This window comes from Dermacentor variabilis, chromosome 6 (assembly GCF_050947875.1).
Source record: "Dermacentor variabilis isolate Ectoservices chromosome 6, ASM5094787v1, whole genome shotgun sequence".
In the NCBI taxonomy this organism is placed as follows: Eukaryota; Metazoa; Arthropoda; class Arachnida; order Ixodida; family Ixodidae; genus Dermacentor; species Dermacentor variabilis.
This window is the reverse complement of record NC_134573.1, coordinates 179,206,616-179,229,136: the sequence shown is the minus strand read 5'-3', so window position 1 is coordinate 179,229,136 and position 22,521 is coordinate 179,206,616. Positions and strand designations below refer to the sequence as shown.

Sequence of the window (22,521 nt, the reverse complement as noted above, 5' to 3'; positions counted from 1 at the left end):
TGGTAAACTGCATAGAATTTCCTACAACATACTAGAGGGAACTCTGGCACTGCAGCTGTCATCCTACCATGGGAATGATGGGAAGTACATGGATTTGTCTGATCTTCGTGCTTGTGGATTCGGACGTTCTTGTGTCTTTGTATATTACGCTATATAAATCTTGTTGTAAATTTCAAAGCAATCTCTACTCTTCACAGTGCAGAAGACACCACAAACATGTGCAATCGCTACTAATTGCAACAATTGAGCTTGTCGAGGTGGCCAAATCGAAACGCGCCAAGAGTATCAAGGCACTGGCAGCTGCAATAAATTCATAAAGGCATTTTACATTGCTTGTACATACATGCATCTGTAGCTTAATGGTTTCATTATCAGGCTTCTGTGCTAGAGGCCCCCTGTTCGAATCGTGCCGTTAGACAATTTTGATAATGTTTATTTAATTATTTATTACACAGTACATTGTTGAAAATGAAGCATTTACAAAGTCACAAATCCATCTGAAGCCAGAAGGACGAAGTCTAGGCAAATCAATGCACTTCCCATAATTACCATGCTGGTATAACTGCTTCCATTGCAGCTCCCATAGACACTAGCGCCAGAGTTCCCTCTAGCAATTATTGTATGAAACTCTATGGTAAACCGTGCCTCAATCTCAAAGTCATACAAACTTTATGCAATGTATTGTGCATTATATAAAATAGTGCAGGAATAAAATTAGATTTTATGCAAAAATATTTTAATACAGCTTCGTTTACTGCGCCACAAGCAAAAACCACTAGTCTAATGACTGAAGTCAATCCGAAGCATGTACCTCCCATCATTCCCATGTAGCTTGAGGCAACGCTCAGGAAAGCACCCGTAGATACTGGCGCCACATTTCCAATCTAGAATATTTATTTATAAACTCTATGGTCCAACCAAAACGAAAGGACGGAGTACGCATCGCTGTAGTCATCAGCGGAAGTTGTACGTGAATGAGTGCTGGAACGCTTCATGCCTATTTGTGCCTTTAAAACCTTGCATAATACCGCGTTGGGTGCGTGCTTTCATAATTGCATAGTCACCATCCACGATCATGTCGATAGGCTCCGTACAGTGAGAGAGAAAGAGAGAGAGGGATATAAGGAAGGCAGGGATGTTAACCAGTCAAGAGTCTGGTTGGCTACCCTACACTTGCGGCTACTCTGGCGCCATCTGCCCAGCGATGCAACAGAACTGGGAAGGTAGCTCGGCCGGCTTGACACATATTACTTCACACGTAATGCACTTCGTGTTGGCCACGGTTGGGGCCGTTTTGCTTTGTTAATTAGCCCTCCCCTTTTTTTCCGGATATGTCTTGCGACAGTGCAATGGCATGCACTTCATGAACAAGCGCCAAAATTATGGAGGTGCGAAAAAGAAGTGTAACCGGCGATACTGCTGCATAAGACTCACAGCCACGAAGGCCAGCCTGGGATAAATTGGTACATGTTTCCTGGCAGGCCTTATGAACCAGGACGGCGAAAGAAATGGATTGCCACTGTGAGGGAAGTTAATTAAGTCAGTTTCTGTCATCATAAGTGAAAAATGGGCGAGTTGGAGAGCCGTGTCTTGTCTTTTCCTGTGCCTAGGTGTCCCAGTAGTTCGTGCTCTGAATTTAGCCATGATTCTGTCATCACATTTGTGAGACAGGCTTGTTTTGTAAATCGTGCTACACATGTGCGTCTTGCAGCTTGCGCGACGCCAGCAGTCATGGCCGGGTCAGCCGCAATACATTTAAAAGATATTTGTCTCAACTGTGCAGATTTGACGACTGCTTAGTGTAGCCTTAGCATTTGGTGTGATCAAGATAACACTGCCGTATATGATGAGCAATATTTTGTGCCGAGGATGCTGGCGAGCGCTAATTCATAGACGATACTTGTTTCAGCTGCTGGTGTCAGAGGCGTGGTATCACATGGTGCGATTTTTCTTGCAACTTTACATTTGCAAAATTGCCCTGCAAAAGCAAAGTGCATAATGAACCTCGATCATTGTACATGATGAAAAACAAAAATTCGCGTCATATAAATTCTGATCTCGTGTTTAATAAATCTAATTTTTCAGCTGCAGATGGCTCCGAATGGGGCCCAGACAAATAAACCAGGATATGCTCTAATCGTTACGTCAATAGAGAAAAAAGCACAATCGAAAGTCATCCTGACAACAAACCCAACGCTATTTCTGGACGTTTACAAAGTGCAGCAAGCTGCCAAGAATAATTTGATGAATAAAAAGACCTGATAAATAAGGGCTCGTTTGTCTCACTAGCTGCATAAAGCGACTTGTAGTTGCGCTGATTACGTTGGCAAGTAGGTCCCGGTTCTGTGTTCAGCAGTGAGCCATGACAGACCGCTTGCAACTGCTTCAAAACCACAAAAGCATTCAACACCCTGCCAGATGACGAAGCACAGAGAACATTAGAGTACCGTGGTGTCACACAGTCACTTTCAATCAAGACGCGCCTGACTGGATCAAATTTCTCTATTTCGATCAAGCATAGTCACTGCTGCACGGTCCAACAATTCGCAATGAGTTAGTTTAGCTCACTCGGCATGACGGTGCTGACAACAGCATACAATCGCGATTGTGAAGCCCGAACTCAATGCATGGATCACAATCGACTGAATGCACATCGAGCAAATGTGACCATGCAGCTATACTGGTCTAGATCGAGCTGTATGGTGATCTAAAGTGACAATGTGACATGGGCATCAAATGATAGGCCGCAGTTTACAACGTGCCGGAGCACAATGAGGCATGCATCGCCAACAGCAAGACATCAATTAAAAATTGGTCAACCTATTAGAAACGCAATGTTTTTAGGGTGCCAGTTTAGCGACTTCAATCTTAGTGTCACAGTAGGCTTTACTGACGTGCAGGATGACTTCGTACAGTTGTTTTCCCCTGCTGCAAACAGCACTTCACATGAACGTCCAACGGCCAGCCATTTCTTTTGTGGGGAGAACATGTGAAGTAGCGTACAGCTTGTAATCCACTGGTTAATGCAGCAGCATGAAAGTACTCTCCTATTCCTTTATTATACCTAAACCCAGAAAAAGTATTTGCAACATCACCGAGGACCATGCATGCACTTTCATGTACACAAAAAACGGCTAATCACGGATCACGTGCGGCTTTCGGCGACATGTGCATGAAGTTTAAATTTCGCGGTCTTCCCACCTTCCCAGTTCCATGCTGCTCACCACAGGCGGCGCTGAGCAGCATGACACGGCTGCTGCTCAGTGGCGTCGCCTGTTCACTGGTCGGGGCCTATAGTGGTGGCGTTTTTTTTCCGCAGCGGTTGCGGAAAACAGTAGTGTCGTTTTGACTCGGTACACGCATCGGTCAAGTACCTATACTCTGTTCTATGCATAGCAGTCAACTCTGTGGAAGCTACGCAAGAAGTTCGGTCAAGAAAAGTTATCACTCTGCGCATTCCGTCAATGCTTCGCTGGACCATGCGTTGCTGCGTGCCAACAGCGTTCGTTTGCGTGAGCATGTACGTGAAGCTCCACGCGACAGGTTGCAAATAAGAAACCTGAAAAGAACAACAAAAATATCATCATCATCATCATCATCATCATCAGCCTGGTTACGCCCACTGCAGGGCAAAGGCCTCTCCCATACTTCTCCAACAACCCTGGTCATGTACTAATTGTGGCCATGCCGTCCCTGCAAACTTCTTAATCTCATCCGCCCACCTAACTTTCTGCCGCCCCCTGCTACGCTTCCCTTCCCTTGGGATCCAGTCCGTAACCCTTAATGACCATCGGTTATCTTCCCTCCTCATTACATGTCCTGCCCATGCCCATTTCTTTTTCTTGATTTCAACTAAGATGTCATTACCTCACGTTTTTTCCCTCACCCAATCTGCTCTTTTCTTATCCCTTAACGTTACACCTATCATTCTTCTTTCCATAGCTCGTTGTGTCGTCCTCAATTTGAGTAGAACCCTTTTCGTAAGCCTCCAGGTTTCTGCCCCGTAGGTGAGTACTGGTACGACACAGCTATTATATACTTGTCTCTTGAGGGATAATGGCAACCTGCTGTTCATGATTTGGGAATGCCTGCCAAACGCACCTGAGCCCATTCTTATTCTTCTGATTATTTCCGTCTCATGATCCTGATCCGCCGTCACTACCTGCCCTAAGTAGATGTATTCCCTTACGACTTCCAGTGCCTCGCTGCCTATTGTATACTGCTGTTCTCTTCCGAGACTGTTAAACATTACTTTAGTTTTCTGTAGATTAATTTTCAGGCCCACCCTTCTGCTTTGCCTCTCCAGGTCAGTGAGCATGCATTGCAATTGGTCCCCTGAGTTACTAAGCAAGGCAATATCATCAGCGAATCGCAAGTTACTAAGGTATTCTCCATTAACTTTTATCATTAGGAGCCATATACCACAGTGTGTTTGTTCTTAAGGATTAAAATTTGTTTCATTCAATATTGAGCCTATATAAACAACAGTTGTGCACAAGTGCGATCAAATAACATGAAGATAGGTTAAAACTGTGCGAAAAACGAGGACAGCGAAAGAAACACACAACACACCACGAGCGCAGTTTTAACCTACCTTCAAGTATGAACCAACCAGCCCTCAACAATGTCCTACTAAAGGTCAAATAACGTCGAACTATATCCAAGTGCGAGAAAAGCCACTGCAAGAAGTCTATCTAGCCTCCACAGTGTCGACTGCTATGCATGGAACGGACTATAAAAAATATGCAGATCCCACGCACTGTGGGAATCTATTTAGGCGAAGCTTTGTCTGCTGTTTGCGGTCATTGATGTTATTTGTTGATGATGTTGACGGCATACTACAGTCATGACGTGATGTGAAATGTTACTTTGCCTGCACCACTCGTGTTTTTTGTTCTTGCTCTGCTCGATGCTTTTGCGAGCCTCTGTCTCCTCGACAATAAGCGCGCGCTTCGGCGCCATTCTGGGTTGTAGCATCGCAACTCACAGAACTGCCCCCCCCTCTCTCTATTCCCTCTCTGGCATTCTCCCCACCTCCTCCCTCCACTGACGTTGCTGTTGCGGGTGAGCACGGAGACAAGCGCGGCAGCTCCTGCACTGTATTTGTGAGGGTTCATGCCTAATGATGGCGTCCTGAGGGCATTGTGCACATGCAATGCTGCGTAAATGTTGACACGAACTTCTTGGGTCGTCTTTCCTTTGTGCCACACTCCTGTCATGTATTATCGCAATAGCGTTAAGGGCCCCGTGTCACAGAAAATCCGGAGAAATCATTCTGAACCACAAGCAGGCAGGCCCTCCGTGTGACTCATACCTTGTCTTACATCTTTATAAAGGTATTCCTCGGCATTTCGAGAATGACAGCTCATAAACAAATCTCGTGAAACAAAACATCGACAGCGCATGCATTTACGTTTTCATGACGTGGCTACGTCTCAACCACGTCCTGATGCGACCGGCATTAGTGGTGTGCAGGACAGCAGCAGGAAAGTAAAAGAAAGAGGCAAAGAAAGCTTCGCTTTAAAAATATGCAGATCCCACGTACTGTGGGAATCGATGTAAGCGAATCTTTGCCTGCTGTTAGCGTTCATTGGTGTTATTTGGCGGTGATATATTGACAGCATACGACAGTTGTGACGGGATGTGAAATGCTACCTTACCTGCTCCGCTTGTGTTTGTTGTTGCAGCTCCGCTTGATGCTTTATGCGAGCCTTTGCCTTGTTGGCATTAAGTGCACGCTTTGGCGCCATTCTGGGCTGTAGCGTTGTCACTCGCAAAACTGCTTCCTCTCTCTCTCTCTATTCCCTCGCTAACACTCTCCCCACCTCTTCCCTCTACTGTCGTAGCTGTAGCGGGTGAGCACGGAGACAAGCGCGGCAGCTCCTGCACAGCATTTGTGAGGGGTCACGCCTAGTTAGGTGTCCAGAGGGCATTGTGCAGATGCAACGTGGCGTAAATCTTGGCACGAGCCTCTCTGGTCATCTTTCCTTTGTGCCACACTCCTGTCATGTACTAACATGATAGCGTTAAAGGCCCCGTGTCACAGAAAATTTAGTGTCAATGCCATGAGTGTTGCTTGGTGAGTAATCATTATGAACCACCACCGTGCAGGCCCTCCACGTGGTACATACCTTGTCTTACATTCTTTACAAAGTTATTCCTTGGAATTTTGAGAATGACCGCTCAAAAACAAATGTGATAAAAAAAAAAACACCGGCAGCGAGTGCCTTTTATGTTTTTGTGACATGGCCATGTCTCGACCATGTTCCGATGCGGCTGGCGTTAACGGCGTGCCGGACAGCAGCAGCAGCAGTGGGAAAGTCGAAGGAAGGCGCAAATAAAGCTTTGCCTTAAGAAACTGCGTAGTCGCCATCCATGATTGGATCGGGACTTGGTAGCAACGGTGGTTCCGTTCGCAGTTGTTGCAACAAACAGTAGTTTTGCTCTGACTCAGTGTGTGCATCGGCCACATGCCTTGAGCACCGCAAAGTCATTGTTCATAATCGCGTCGACAGCGGTCGCAAGTTTCCACCGCAGCAGTTGCGGCCAACAGTTTTTCGTTTTGACTCGGTGCAAAGCTGTCGAGGATGAAGAGGACCGGCTATATCGCAATGGATGGACGATTTGTTGGCAATCAGCTCACTAGCAAAAAAAAAAAAAAAAAATATCGGGATGTTCGTGCAGTAGAGCAAAGCGTGTCACAAGTGAATGTGCACGCCGCGGCGATGCTGCAAAGGATTTCGCGAGGCCTCGATCGCCGCTGCGTGAGCCAATGAGTCACGAGATAACGAGAATTGCAGCTTCTGCACTGCTTTTCCACAAAATAGAAACAGGATTTGCCTATTCATTCACTTTATAAGAGCATGTTGACGTAGTAAGTATTAGCTAACCTTTTCCTGGGCACCCTTGATAATTCGACATTCGGTTAATTCAGTAATTTTTTTCGAAAAGGGTCCCGTGAAATCTGAAGTGATGAGGTTTTACTGTAAAATGCAGAAATATTTTTATATATGCTGCCGCCAGTATGCACATCCTGTTTCTTCTTTATAATCTGTAATATTAATTTTTTTTAGAAATCTAGCTGAGCTCATCTCACACTGAACATAGACGTTCTGAGGCAACTGCTGGTCCAATTTGAATGAAATTTATTGAATTGGAGAAAAAAAGTTAAATTCTAGTGATTGTAGGAAGCAGAATATTGATTTAGGTGCTGGAAGTTCTTGCGAAAACAGCTGAAAACTGGTAAGTTAAAAAAAATAGAAGTACGAAGTTTACAAGTTGGTAACTGCACCAAAAACAGATTTTACAATTCTGTAAACTGCACCTATTAGTGCATCTAAAGTGGACAAATTCGACATATGAATGTAAAGATTACATGAATTTGTTAGTGCAATGTTTACAAAGGTTTTGCAAAAGTCCTACTCACATATTATATCTTTCACACCAGTGTATATATAATATGCCAAATTTGTCCACTTTAGATGTATTATTAGGTGTTGTCTACAGAACTGTGACATTGTTTTTCATTGCCGAGTTATAGTGTTGTAAACTTGATAGCCTTGTTTCATTTTTTTTTTTCAACTTTCAAAAACATTTATTAAAGAATTCATGACCTAAATAAGAACGCTGTCTGTTACTGTCACTAGATTTTAACTCTTTCTTTAAAATGGAGCAAGCTTGATCAAAATCATTGCAGTGGCTGGCAAGAAATATGATTTCTCCATTATACTACATATTTATATAGGCCACGAGCTAAAGCTTGCTCTTAATGTGTGCCTAGACCACAGTGTACAAGCATTTTTGCATCTTGTATTCATTGCAAAGCAGCTTCCATCGCCAGGAATCGAACCCATGATCTCGTTTCCAGCAGCATAATGCTATATCCAGTGATGCACTGCAGCACACAATGTTTGGTAGCGATTAACAATAAATATTTGTGCACCCTTATTGCAGGCTATTTTACACACTGAGCTTGTGTCCAAGCTCAAGAAGAAGAACTGTTGAATGTGACCTACTTGTTTAGAAAGAATGAAATTGTTTGAGCAGTCAAGGCAACGCTGGTAGCAGGCATATGGAACCACGGGCTCGGGCAAGGAGTCCAGAAACAGCAGAAGTGCCTCTGCCATGGAATGTACGCTGCCAGCTGGGATGTGCACGATGCTAAGGAATGTTTATCCACACCAAAACTGGGGCATGTTAAGACACACATTGCATGGAGAACTGCCATCAACAGCTGCACATTACTTGGAAACTTATGGATATAACGTGAGACGTAATGTTGATACCAGATAAAGAAAACAAATTTATTCATGTATAATATGATCAACCAAGCAGCTGATACATCAATGCTTATTTTCACTGCATTCTGTGCTTGTTGACTGATTGTTCTGCTCTCCTCTGATATAATTTTGTCTGACAACTCCATCAACAAGTAACTATTCATTGCACCACTTAGCTTCAATTGTTGGCAAGACTGACCATGGTATAAAGTCATTGGAAAATGGCACCCATTTTCTGCTATGCAAGGTACATAAATATGGCAATAATGACAGCCATTCTTCTGGCAAAATATATCTACACAGAAAGAATAGTGATGTTCATCATACTGAATTTATTTTGTACCCAGATGTGAAAAGCAAATTTGGCATAAGAAAATCTGCAAAGGGAGCCATGATATCAAAACTAACTTTTTTAAATAAAGATTTACTGAGGCACATTAAGAGGCAAGTCCTTTCAAAACATTTCTCCGAATGTCACCTATATACATACTTGTGCATATTTATAGAAGTTATCAAATAAATACAGTGCAATGCAGACTCCAGCACACAAACTTTGATAAGCCATGTGGCTGCATAATAAGATTACTGTATTACAGATGCTTTGCTAAGTACCATAATAGCAATAAGATTAAGCACAAAACTGAGCGAATTGGGGAAACTTGGTTGTTTCATTGAAGGATGTGCCACGAAGAAGCAATGGCTTCTTCGTGGCACTGCTTAACAGGGACTCTAAATGCCAATCTTGAGCCTAGCTACAGTGACATATTAGGGCTTAAAGATGCCTAAATTTCTATATCTGCTGAATTTTTCTACAAAATAATTCACAGCTGCAACCTCTGCACACCACTTTGTCAGCACTATTTGTAGAAATGTGCTGCCCTTTAGGGGCACCGAAAGCAAATAGCAGTGGCTATCTATTTGCTTTAGTACAACCAACAAAATGGTGGCACCATCTGTCATTGTTAGGGTGAAGCATAGCACATACCTTGTTTCTCTGTTAGAGAGAGTGGTGTGCCACTAACACCATAGTGGCAATTTCTACAATTATTCTTGTGTGGTATAACCACAGAGGACGCACAATTTTGATTTATTCTAGATGAAATAAGAGCATAAACTAGCTGCAGTATTAAACTACATGCAGTACACGATGCCACCTCTGCATAAAATGCAAACAAGCCAGTTGCTTATCTAGAAAAGTAATGTGTATGAAGTTGGTGCTATTATTTACACAGCTAGCACTCGGTAGATTGACTCCAATGTTCACCCACAGTGTTCCTTTAATCATTTCTTCTCCTTTTCTTGCCAAACTCACTTTTGGGAAAACCCTATTAGTTACTATACATATAAGGATACGTAGGTGGCCATCAAGACGTGCGTCAAGGGCATCTCTTATTAGGTGCAGTTCCCAGCTGAGACCAGATTGCTGGAAAAGGTCATCCTAGGAGAGAATACAAAATAAACATGCATAAACAGCAGCTGTTTACGCAACATCAGCAACTGGACTGCAACACCAACTTTTGAAAATAATTACTAAGATGTCTCTCCTTCTTTCTTTCTGAACTACTGCATGCAAAAGTAAAATGCACACTACATTGTGACAATTACTGCCACAGTACCTAATCCTTGACCTCCTCGACTCTTTCCTTACAGCTAGAAATGTACTCATTTTGTTGCTTTTATCTTTTAACATTTCACGACATATTAGTCCCAGCACATACCATGATACATTAAATTGTGTCCTAGTCATTGGTATTTTTGTATGGAAGTAAAGCAGAAATAATTGCTCCGAACATTTTTCATAATTATTACGTGAAACTTCAAAGAAACACCTAAACAAGCATGAATGAAAATAATAATTTGTTACTTTTAGCACAAGTTCTGGCAGTAAAAGAAATATCGGAAATATACAAAATATGTGCCCTGCTCCTAGTTCCCAGCTTCTGTGAGTTAGACCACACACAAAAAGAAAACTATTATGCAGATTTCGTGGGGCAAATATTGTGGTGAGCCCACGCTATGTGGGGAAAAGCCATGGCTTCACCAACGTGAGAGCGGGTAAGGGCCTGTGGTGCAGGGAGCATTTGTTTCTACTGGTTCCAGCAAGCACCTGGTTCCTTTTTTAGTGTGTTACTTGCTCTCAAAGCAATGGCTGTCATGTTGCGGAGCATGCATAAGCCTCCTAGCTCATATCTAATTATTGAGTTTGATCAACTTGTATGTGCAAGCAAGCTGGTGTAGTCATGCAACTTGAATTGGTGCTGGTGCCTTCATGTGCTTTGTACAATACATGTACAGTAATGTACAGTGTTGCTCAGGATCGTACAGTAATGAATGAGGACATTTGCACAGGCAATGTTCAAAAGTAACAGATTACACGGCTAGTCAAACTTCTGCTGAAGTTTGGTCTAAAATTGACTGTGTTCTCTTGTGAGAGTGAAAACTCCACACGACGGGAAGGATTGCTCGTAATTAGGGGTATGCAAATACTCGAATGTTGCCAAATCAAATTCAATGGTGAACGTTCGAATAATTGATGTCGCAAATCGAATACCTGCTATTCGATTTTTTGAACACTGGATATATTCAGTGTAGCACCCTACGCAATGCCACATGTCACGTGCGCCGCAGTGCTTCTCGTGCTCAATGCAAGCGTTTAACTTCCTTTTCAGTGCAAAAGGAGCGTTGCAGAAGGGCCACTCCTGCTGATGCAGCAGTGGACTTCGTCACTGCGAGTGCTTCATCACCTTCGTTGGTATGAGGCCCGTCCGAGTCAACAGGATCGATTGTAAGGATAATGCAATGCAAACACGGAGGGAAAAGCAACATTTTGGGTATTTAGTTAAGTGTGACAGCATCTGCGAGGATCTAGTCGATTATACCATCGACAGGCACACAGATCGTGTTGGATACAGGGTGATGAACTTCATTCTGCTTCAACAGTCATCAATCTAATTTGTAGTCATGGTCTCAGGACCAATCACTGATGAGCTACCCATATGAACATATAGCGGCAAGCATTCTGCAACAACCTGCACCCTTTACCACATTGGCCAAAGGCGAATTTTCATCACGGCGACACTGCCTAGGCCATTAGGCCTAATCGGCGCTGCTTCGTCGGGCGTTGGCGACTAAAGTTACGGTTTGGCGCTGAATTGATACAGATATATTCGCAGCAGCCGTGCGACACTCAGAAAGGCAACAAAACGTCTTGCAAACAAAAGCAAGTGCACAGGATGGCAGCAAAAGTTATTCACGCCCACTATGTTTGAGCTCGTTTCCAACGCTGTTCGTAGACGCACATTACTCTCTTTTTGTAGCTTCAAGCAACTCGTCACAACTTCTTAAGACTAGCTCCAGAATTACACGGTTGGTGTGAAAGTGTCATGACCTAGTTGCATGCATTTGCATGGATGGCGGATCCACGAGAGGGAAACGAGCATCACACGAACTTGCCGTGACCCTCCAGATTTCAGAATCAGCGGTGAGCAAGTCATGTGATGCGTGGTCCTTTTGTCTGTTGCATAGACTGGTCTTACGATAACACACTGCTGTAAAGTTGGGATAGCCCTTCTGTATTTCGGAGAAAATACTGGAAAGCAAAACTTTCTACGCAATAAATAAAACATTGCCACGAAACACAGGTTTACTATTAAACTGAGAACATCATTAGTATTCAGTACAACAGAACATCAATAATTCATTACCTTCAGAGGGGAAAACGGTAATTGATTCGATTAAAAAAACATTCTATTGACAAAAATAATATTTTCCAGGGCTTCGTATACCAGAATTGAGCTGTTATCAGTGCCGGCATACTAATTTGGAGTACCCTTTCATAATAATAATAATAATATTTGGGGTTTTACGTGCCAAAACCACTTTCTGATTATGAGGCACGCCGTAGTGGAGGACTCCGGAAATTTTGACCACCTGGGGTTCTTTAACGTGCACCTAAATCTAAGCACACGGGTGTTTTCACATTTCGCCCCCATCGAAATGCGGCCGCCGTGGCCGGGATTCGATCCCGCGACCTCGTGCTCAGCAGCCCAACACCATAGCCACTGAGCAACCACGGCGGGTTACCCTTTCATAAGAGTAGACCTTAGTGTATATCTTGATTTATACGTACATGAACTACTGATAGCTTGCTGCCTCCTTGTAATACAATGCTAGGAGTCTCCCAAGCATGTGCAGCAACATATTTTTGTGCCCAAAATTTGTAAGCATTAAATGTTGTGCAAAATTTTCTGATATTCGATATTCAGATTTTTTTCTTGATACGATTCAATATTCGATTCGAAATATACTACTCAGTATTCGCACAGCTCTACTCCTAATATGTTGTACATAGGCTGCCGAAATGCTGATGGATAAAAGCAACAAACAGTGGGAAAAAATCAAACTGAACTTGATATTAGACCAACACAATCATCAGTACAACATATACTCCTGAAAATGTGCTGTTCCTTCAGACATTGGTAAAACAGCACAGACATCATACAAAAAAATGAGACAACCCAACAGAACCTTCTGTATCTTCACTGCTGCTCTCATTTAAAAATTATGTTGCCGAGTTGACCAAAGTGCAAATTTTGTGTTGATTGATTGAGGATGTGCTAGGAGCACTGGAGGTTAGTTTCAACGTGATTGATGGAGGTAGTGTTAGGAGCACTGGACATTATTTTCAATAATACTTCCTGTTCATTTTATTTTTCCATACTTCCAAATGTGATAAAAATTGCCAAATCTGGTCTACAGTTAAAGCGCAGTCATCGTTTCATACGATGTGTGGCTTGTGGAAAAATTACAATGGCAATTTTGTTGAAAAACTGTCCATGAAATTCATCAATATTTTTGTGCCCAGTAAGGAAAGAGTTAAAGCCTAATTCAGTGCCTCTAATTATTGCATGATAACTATTATGCAGCAGTTCACGGGCAAAATAAGTTGCTGATCACCTTAATCTTAGGATAATTGGTGTTTATTCATGTTAACAGCGCATTATTTAGAGTAGTTAACAGCCATTACTTTTCTAGGCATCTTCCTGTCTCTGTCCTATTCATTTGCACTGCTAAAAAAAAGATATTGGAATGCAGTCTTTCATATTTGAAACAGTTTGACTTCATTTGTAACACATTTTAAAGTTAGTGCCAGCTGTGTCTTGTCACTTTAGGATGAACAGAATGAGAAGTCGGTACTAGCTGATTACAAAGGAACTGAAAGAGAAATTTCAGCCCTAATTTTTCTTTGCGTACTTCAAGAATTCGTATGTTATCAAATATCCAAATCTCAGTTTCTTATCTACAGTTTGAACGTGAGACAGTGAAAAAAAAAAGTATGTTCTTTGGAGGTTCACGACATCTGCACCTGATGCCTAACACAAGACACAAACCAATCAGAATTGGTTTCTAAGAGTGTAGTGCTCTATTGAAACCATGGTCATTACCAGTGTCCACTACTATAGCTACAGTTCAAAAGCATAGCTGAGCAGTTATCTACACGCTTTTATTTCATGTTTACGCAAAAAGGGAAATCTGCCCTTCACCTAACGAAACCAGGAAGAAGCAAAGGAAGCCAACCAAGTTCGTTCCTAAAGAAGCAAATTTTATAGATAAGAAAAATCTGCTCCTTCTCTATAATCAGACCCAGGACCACTGCCAGCCTAGGTTAGTCATTATATGCCAAGTTAGCAAGGAGGGTAGGAGCAAGTAGCATAAGGCTGAATTAATTTACAACCTCAAGTGTTTGAAAGATGAAAGAATGTATTAACTCAGAGATTTGTGCAGAGGTCTGCAAGGTGGATCGGTGTCCCTCCACACTGCAGGCCTGCATAGACAGTGTTGGATTGAAGGAATACTGGCACCAATTTTCGAGCCTTGTTCTTTTTTTTTTTTAATGATGACAATGCTATGTCCAATGTATATATAATATATAGTACAACTGACGGTTGTCTGCTCCAGTCAGCATCCGGGTTTCACGGAGTGAGACAGTAAAACATTTCACCGCAAAAAAAAAAAAAAAAAAAATGTTGTTTAGGAGTTCACTTGACATGTCCCGCCTCTTCGAGGAGTGAAGTGCCACTGATGGTGGTCTGCTCTGGACCACCGTCAGTTGCACTTCACTCCTCAAAGAGGCAGAAGATGTGTCGAGTGAACTCCTGAACAACATTTTTTTTTTTTCGGTGAAGAGTTTTGTTGTCTCACTCTGTGGAACCCAGGTGCTGGCTTCAATGTCACTGTACCTGAACAACATGTGAACAAAAGTGGTGGCCGATTTAATGCTGTGTGGTCCAAAATGATGGAGACATATCATCAAGGGTTTGTCAAGGTTTCGCCACTACTTTCAGCTACTCTGCATGCTTGCTTGTTCAGCGTGTGTTATGTGTGCCAATTTTCTGAGCTTCACAGAATTTAGGTTAATATTTTGTGATTTTGTGCTAGTGTTTATCCCACTAAGATTGATGCCTTCATAAGTTGGATGATGGTTACAAATCATTGCATTATTGCATTAGTTACCACATGTTTGTAGGTTCTACACTCAATTTGTGGTCAGTGGTTGCAGATGCAACATGCTTACAAAGAAAATGTAATCAAAATGTAGATGTCACTACATTCCGTTAATGTTTATGTTAATAACGTTGAAAAGCTTTGCCAGCTGAAGTCGAAAACTTGCACAGCTTCTTGCCTAAGCTCACCTGAGTGAGCCCGTACTTGTGCAGGTGGTCAACTAGGAGCCATAGCTCCTTGGGCACCTCAAAAGGGACTGCCAGGAGGCCCTCTTCACAGGGGCTCTGCTCCTGCAAAGACATCAAAGCATAAAGTTAAGCCTTATGGATAATCTGGGATACTGTATCCACCAGAGTGGATGACTTGCAAATATAAAGCACAGGCTAATTTTGATGGATAACTTAGATGTAGCATTTCATAATGTATTATTTTTGTACCACATTTCGGTGTACAAGTACTTGCCAGTTGTATGCAGAATTAAAGTCAGACGAAAATTCATGGCAAGTGTGAATTAACAGAAGCAGGTAAACTATCTGTAAACAAGCACTCACTCACCACTTTGAGGAGCTGCCCTCTGCCCAGTTCTCGCACAGGGCAAGGTATACGAGCCAAGGCTTCCAAGGAGCACCCATAGCAGCTTGGCTCATACTCTCCAGACACAGTCACGTGAGTACGGCAGTCAAGGAGAAAAATCACTAGCTTCTGTGCGATGTGGCTTTCATGCAAACACTGTGAGTAGTGCAGGCAGGCTGGCTGAGGCACAAAGTGACAAAGCTGCACCAGAACACGTGTCACTAAAGCTCTCACAGAAATTAAAATTCTCTGTGCTTAATGCACTAAACGATCAAGCACAAGGTTTTTAAAAAAGGACTATGGAAATCTCAGACCAACATAAAGGGTTATGACAACTTGGGTGAGAAAGCTCAGTATATAACAACTGCAACAGCAAATAGCAACTCAAGGAAACACCAACTGCAATTGAGAATAGCTGCACACAAGTAACACAGCCTAGTGCCACACAGTTGTGTTAAGTGCATGTTTGAAACAACCTAATTGAAATTGATTGAAACAACCTAATCTACAGCCATAATCTTTATTTGTAATACAAAAAGGCCAGTTCACTTTAAAGAAAACAGGATGCTGACAACAGGTAAGTATGTGAAAGGATATAAAAATGTCCTTTCCGCGCTCCAAATGAAGCACTAGGATGTCTTCTAGACTGTCTGAGGCACTGTTCAATTGCCATGCAGTCCGCTTGTCTACACACAATTCTAGGGACACCTGGCATGTTTCTCCTGTTGAAATAAAGAAAAAGGGAAAAGAAATTGTGCCCCACTGAACAACATGACCTTGAAATATTGGACAACCACGAAGTGCCCAGAAGCATGCAGCATTGGGCTCATTGGTAAGCTATAGCTTAATTGTCCCAAAGATCAGCACAACAAAATAGGTGAAGGGGACAAAAAGTACAGCACTCTTTTCACTCTTCTGTAACCTCCATTTATTCTGTTATGCTGATTGACAAGACAATTATGCTACAATGCCACCCAGCACAAAAGAACTGCCTGCCTAATATGATGCTAAAAGAAACAGTAAACAATTCTGTGAACCTTACCGTGTTGCTGTAATATATGTTAAGCATTAAAGTATATTTCATACCTTCAAATTCGCTGCAAACAAACAAATCCAGTTCTCTGCGTATCTGGCAGTCCATTCATAGCACCAGGCACCTGATTATGCTGGTGTCTGCTGAATCCCAACACTTCCTAGATCAGCAAGATGCCTAGGTGCTCTGATTGTATTATCACTAGGAATGTTGATGCTTCTACAGGAAACCTTACTTTCAAACCTGTACAATCACGCTAATTATCATCTGCATCTTCAATTAAGATATTTAAGTTGTAGCCCTTCCTACATGATATCACGGCTTGAAGTGCACTGGCTTGCTGTGACTGATGTCGATCACTTGCTTCTTTGGCGAGACAGTTGAAGTCAAAACTGCGTGCACTGTTTAATGATTACAATAAGTGACCAATGAGAGTAAAGCTATGACAAACTGGCATACACGGCATGCATTCTCACTTTCTTTTGCTTTATATTCCAAATATAAAATGCTGTGCAAAAGGACACATGGTATTATCAGTCAAATCTGAATCTTGCAAGGAAAATCTACAACTTTATGACAAAGCTTAGCCAAAAGATCAATGTTTATAAATTCTGCTAATTGATCTTCATTTAATTGACTAATTATTTGAACATAAAAAGTGCTTTGAGTTGTGGAAGGTGAGTGCAACACTATCTTATAAAACGAAGTAGCACATTTCATTTTTAATAGCTTGGGCAATGTTAGCTGTGACATCCTGTACAGTATACAGTTCGTGTATACAGGAGCTATGTTTCCAGGTGTGGTAGCCACAAAAACAGGAACTGAATTTCCTCCCAGACTAAGAACATGTATTTTGTGTGTGTGTAGGCACATGCACATGTGTGTCTTGCAGATTCTTGGTGCCAAGAGCTTCAGCGAGCACCTGCACACTGATGATAACATCAGAAAAAGGAAATGAGGTGGTCCTGTGCAGGTAGCAAGTTCACAAAGGCAGTCTTTTAGAGAATATTTCTTTAGAGCAAAAGATGTAGGTCAAGAAATATTATGCAGAGAGCAAGCAGAAGCCATGCCTGGCTTGATGGCTCCCGATGCTGGAATGGCCCGCAGCCACTCTTTGCAGTAGCGACCATTGTCCAACTTTGGGCGGAAGCAGAACTCTACTGGAACCTGCATGGAATACAGGGACATGCTTGCCAACCAAATTTCCTGGTGTTGTGCAGAATCAGTGAGCTTACTTACCTGACCAGTGTTAGCAACAGTGAGGGTTTGCACTTGGCTTTCCATGAAGTGCAGCTTTTCAAATTGGACCTGCAGAATTCAATGGGCTCAGTTTCAGAACTCAATTAATTGAAAAGTGGCAGGGGAGAACTGATGATACTATGCCTCATCCATAAGACAACCAACATTATATTATGCTAGTTTGATAAACATCACGGCAAGCAGCAAACAACAGAAAATAACTTATACAAAGCAGTCATAGGTTTAAACTATTCAGACCTGTGGCTATCCTTATTTTGAGTAAATGCTAGAATTAGATCAGCATTGAAAAATACACATACTAAATCAATTTTTCATTGCATTTAAATCTTGATACTACTCGACAAGACCAAAAGATGCTAGCTGAGTGCAACAGTGTAGCACATTTTACAGAAATAATAATTTAAGTACACTGTAACTGACAGGATCATGAATTCTCAACAATCAATCAGCCACATCTCAATAACAAAGGTCAATTCAGAGCCACACACCTCAAGCCGGTCCACAGCCACTTGGGGCAGGAATTCATTTTCCAACTTGTCGAGCTTCTTCATGATCTCTTCATAGATGGTGCGGTAGCGCGCAGTGTCGATGACCTTTACGCCCACCTTGAAGTAGGCACTGACTGGCTTGTGGTCGCTCAGTGTAAATGATTCATGGGAACTGTAGCGCATCTGCTTCACGTGGGGACCCTGCAACATTCTTGAACATCAACCAGAAGCCCCCAACAAAGCTGCCAAACACATTACAACTATTTTAACGTAATTCTATATTTTTTTTCCAAGTCTGGAAGGTTTCCTGGGCTAAGAGCTGCTTTTCACGACTTGACAAAGGTCCAGGGTATCTGTTTACACAGCAGTATAACATCACCGAGACCTAACATAGCATAATACAGTAGAACCTCATTCATACACTATTGAAAAAAAAAAAAAAAAAAAGATTGTGAGAAAAAACGTACTAACCGGGAAAACGTACAATCCGAAGTGACTAAAAATATTAGACAGGCTCAATGACATCTACGTAACGGGAAGCCTCGTGCAGATTGCTGCTCCACTAGTCGCCAATGCATGTCGAGCTGTTGGTGCTCCAGCGGCCAGAAATGCGTTTTGTCGGTTTCCTATTGCATGTTGCTTTAAGAGGGCAACGGGAAACCAAAATTAAATTGAGCTGATGGGTGACAATGGATGCCACCAAAGCGAAACGTGATGCGCACATCACGCCGCCTGCAGTTGAGAACGGTAGCGTGTTTGGATTGTCGCCTACTAAAAGCGTATACTAGTACACTACCAATGACACCACACACCATGCACTCTAAAACAGATAGGTGAAGATGCTCATCGCAATAGGCTTGGCGGCGATAGCTGTGAATGCGGTGTGACGACCCGGGTGGGGATTTGCTGGTACCGCAACAAGAAACTGTGCGCTGTCGTTTTCACATGAGATGTCCTCGATCGCGCATGTTGCGTCTCATGGTTTTTCTTGTTCACATGGAATCTAGCGGCCGGAAAACGTATACGACCACAGTCTGCAGCAGAACAAGGCAGCGACACGTTTCGGTTATTGCCTGCCAAAAGCGTGCACTACGCTTCCGACGGCACCACGCACTGTGAAACAGATAGGTGAAGATGCTTGTCGCAAAAGGATTAGCGGTGAAAGCTGTGAATGCCGCGTGCAATGACCCCAGAGAAGATTTGCTGGTACCGAAATGAGAAAGTGAATGCGCGTTGCCGTTTTCATGTGACCGGGTGGGCGACTATTGCGGTGAAGCTGCTGCGGCAGGCAGCTATATACTGTTTTCGATTGCACATGCCTTGCGCATTTTCTTGTTTACATGAGATCTAGCGGCCGAAAAATGTATCATACGAACGCAGTTTGGTGACGTACTGAATGTTGGTGTTGAAAAACCGTGCTTTCCTGGAACGCATGAAACCGTAAAAAATTAGTGTAACGCTATTGGGTCACTTTTTGTGTTGTCGATTGCGAACATTGGTGCCAGGAAAACGTACTTCAACGAGGTTCTACTGTATGCTGTATTTGCACGATTCTAATGTGCATTCTTTGCTTTTTTTATAAAAGGTGCTTTCATATTCGAATGCCTGTCACAAATGTAACTAATTCTACTCAAAATCAAAAATGAAACAGACTGTTACTAAAGAAAAAAAAACAGTGTAAGGTAACCAGCAACACTGCCATCAAACGAGCCGTCTAAAGAAAGTGACGCTCAGAGACATTGCAAGGTGTGTCCATGGTGCGTGGAATGCCCTCCCACAGATGATGGTTGCGCAGGCCTCGAGAAGTGTGTCATTTCTAATGCATTAAATGGAACGAAAAATGACTTTCTGGGAGGTGTCTTCGGACTCCGATAGCCACTAAGATTCAGCTGTGTACATGTCTGCGTGTCTTTCTATGTTCTATAGTATTATTTCAACACGGTACATGTCTGATCAGGTTTAGTTACTTGATGTGCATGGTATAATCGGCACCAAGTAATTTTTTTGTATATTCGGGCGGTAATATAACTGCATGTTACAATCGGTGGCGCAGTAGAATCGTGCAAGTATGGTAGCTTGCATACACAAAGAAGCACAGTAATCAATAGTACACCCCGATGCCATATGACATAGAAATAAACATGCAAAAAGTACACAAAAATGCAGGTGGCACATAGACCAAGCCATTAACTCAAAAGGCAAATAATAGATGCAGAAATATACAAAGAAAGCAGTCACTGCATATTCAAATTATCCAAACACTACAGCTCTGACTCTATTTCATGCTTACATGATGCTTTATTGCTGCTTACATGATGCTTTATTGCCTATAGTATGGTGGCCAACATATTGCTCACATATGGTTTATGAGTGCCCTTAATCTTTCATTCAATGCATTTGCACAGCACTTGAAGATTCTGCCTATTTTCCTATGGCTACTCTACATTCAACACATAAACGATATTCAGTGCTGTGACTGTCTGGCCACAGAAATTACAACATTGCACATTTTTGAGAGATGTGAATCTATACTACAGAAAACCAGCTTGTGAGTGTGAACAGTTACCCTAAAAAAAAGAGAACAGCAAAGAGTTGCTTTCTTCCAGCAGAGTTATTTAAATGAGATTGGCAGTGATGGTGCAAGTGATGATAATTTACAGACAAAAATTAATCTGTCTCTGACATGCGCTTAAGCTGCATGTTAAATACACCTAGTAGAGCCTTAAAGTTGCCGCATCATAAGCTTAGCTGACAACTTAATTCAATTGGAAACTTTAGGTCATGATTTTCACCATTTCCTGCTGGAAACAACAATAGCTTCAGTAGCATGGTGTTGGCAGCACACTGCCATACTGAAGCTGTTGCCTTCATGGCATCTGATTACTACAGTCAAACCTCAATACATTAAATATGGATATAATAAATTGTAACATGTATACCTCAAATTTTCTTGTCAATATCAGCTAGGCTTGTGCAAATATTCAATATTTTTGAACATTTGCTCAAATATTATGCCCTTCAATATTTGGTGTGGCTTGAATTTCAGTAGCATTCGAAGTTTTCGAAATATCCGAAATTAATGGTGGCACACACTTTTTTGCGTATAAGCCACATCCCCAACTACAATGCCCGGCGGGGGGAGGGGGGGGGGACTGCACTTATAACCAACAGAAACACCTGCCTACAACACCAAAATCTTTGTAAAGACAGTTGGCCAGCGTCACGACACGTTGAACCGTCGTTTGCCGGCACTTTATTAAAGTTATCCCTATCCTATCCTATCTCCATCCACGGATGCGCGAATCGTCCCCGTTGTATCTTTGTCCAGCAGCTCTATTAGCTACTTCCTCCGCCGACACTGACGGTGGAGAACTTTGCCTAAAAGTTAGTATGCTGCATGGCCTTTCATAGATGCTGCACTGCTGTGAAACCATATATTAAAGGGCCCCGAAACAACCCAGAGCTCGAAAATTAGTCATATAGTGGCTGATGTGTACTATTCTAATATGAATATATAGCTGCAAGAATTCTTTTAAATGGTGCAGAAAACAAAAAAAGCAAAGTTAAAAAAGCAAAGCAAAGTTAAAGGCATTTGATGAACGAAAACCCTGCCACTGCTGTTTCTTGCTCTCTTTCACTACCCTCCCCGCACACGCTCTCACCCTTTCTCACCTACGCTCACCAACTCTACGCAATGCAATGAAAGCTACTGGTATCCTCCATTGTCTGCCCCAAATTGCCCTCTGCGTGAATATGACTAATAGAAGTTTCATAAAAGATTTGGTGGCACACAATGGGCAAGCTCCCCTCCATTCTCTGCACTCAGTCGGCTTTCGTAATGTTGGCGGTATTGTTCCTATATCGACGACGAATAGACAGTGTTTACCCTGGAGCACCCTTTACCTGGAGCACCCTGTTGACATCACAATGTGCCAAGGAAGCACCAGAAAAGCCAGAAGAGGAGCATGAGATCGTTTCTTGAATTTGTGGTGTTCCCACAGTGTGTAGTGCTGCCAAATATGACAAGAATTGTGGTCACAGCATTCTATACGCGATACGTGCATTTGTCTTAAATGTGTAAAAAATTTTAGAGGTTGTTAAAGAGAATTTTACATATAACCTGCACCCCCATTTTACTTACGCAAAAAAATATAAAGCACGAGGACAAGCACTGCATCTTCGTTTCCTTCTCTTGTCCTCAGGTTTTTTTTTGTTTTTTTTGCGCTTTGCATCAAGTTATGCAGTACCAACTACCCCACCAGTCTGTTCTCTGAACGCCATCTTACTGTTATATTTTTCAATTATCGATGCATTATTAAATAGTAACTTTGGTGGTTGACACCTGGTGAAACAGCACTAGTTAGGCCTAACAGCATAGGCAGGC

At 42.4% G+C, this 22,521-nt stretch overlaps 1 protein-coding gene across 1 annotated transcript in view; it reads right to left on the bottom strand.

The window, feature by feature from the left end:
• The window catches only part of Ocrl (Oculocerebrorenal syndrome of Lowe), a 68,288-nt gene that overhangs the window by 10,806 nt on the left and 34,961 nt on the right, over positions 1-22,521 (bottom strand). Inside the window, exons 12-19 of the mRNA XM_075696989.1 lie at positions 18,138-18,338; positions 17,629-17,697; positions 17,460-17,556; positions 15,954-16,078; positions 15,339-15,449; positions 14,972-15,073; positions 9,633-9,717; positions 8,016-8,143 (exon numbers count right to left, since the gene is read on the bottom strand). Of these exons, the coding sequence (XP_075553104.1) occupies positions 8,016-8,143; positions 9,633-9,717; positions 14,972-15,073; positions 15,339-15,449; positions 15,954-16,078; positions 17,460-17,556; positions 17,629-17,697; positions 18,138-18,338 (918 nt within the window). The remainder of the gene's footprint in view (positions 1-8,015; positions 8,144-9,632; positions 9,718-14,971; positions 15,074-15,338; positions 15,450-15,953; positions 16,079-17,459; positions 17,557-17,628; positions 17,698-18,137; positions 18,339-22,521) is intronic.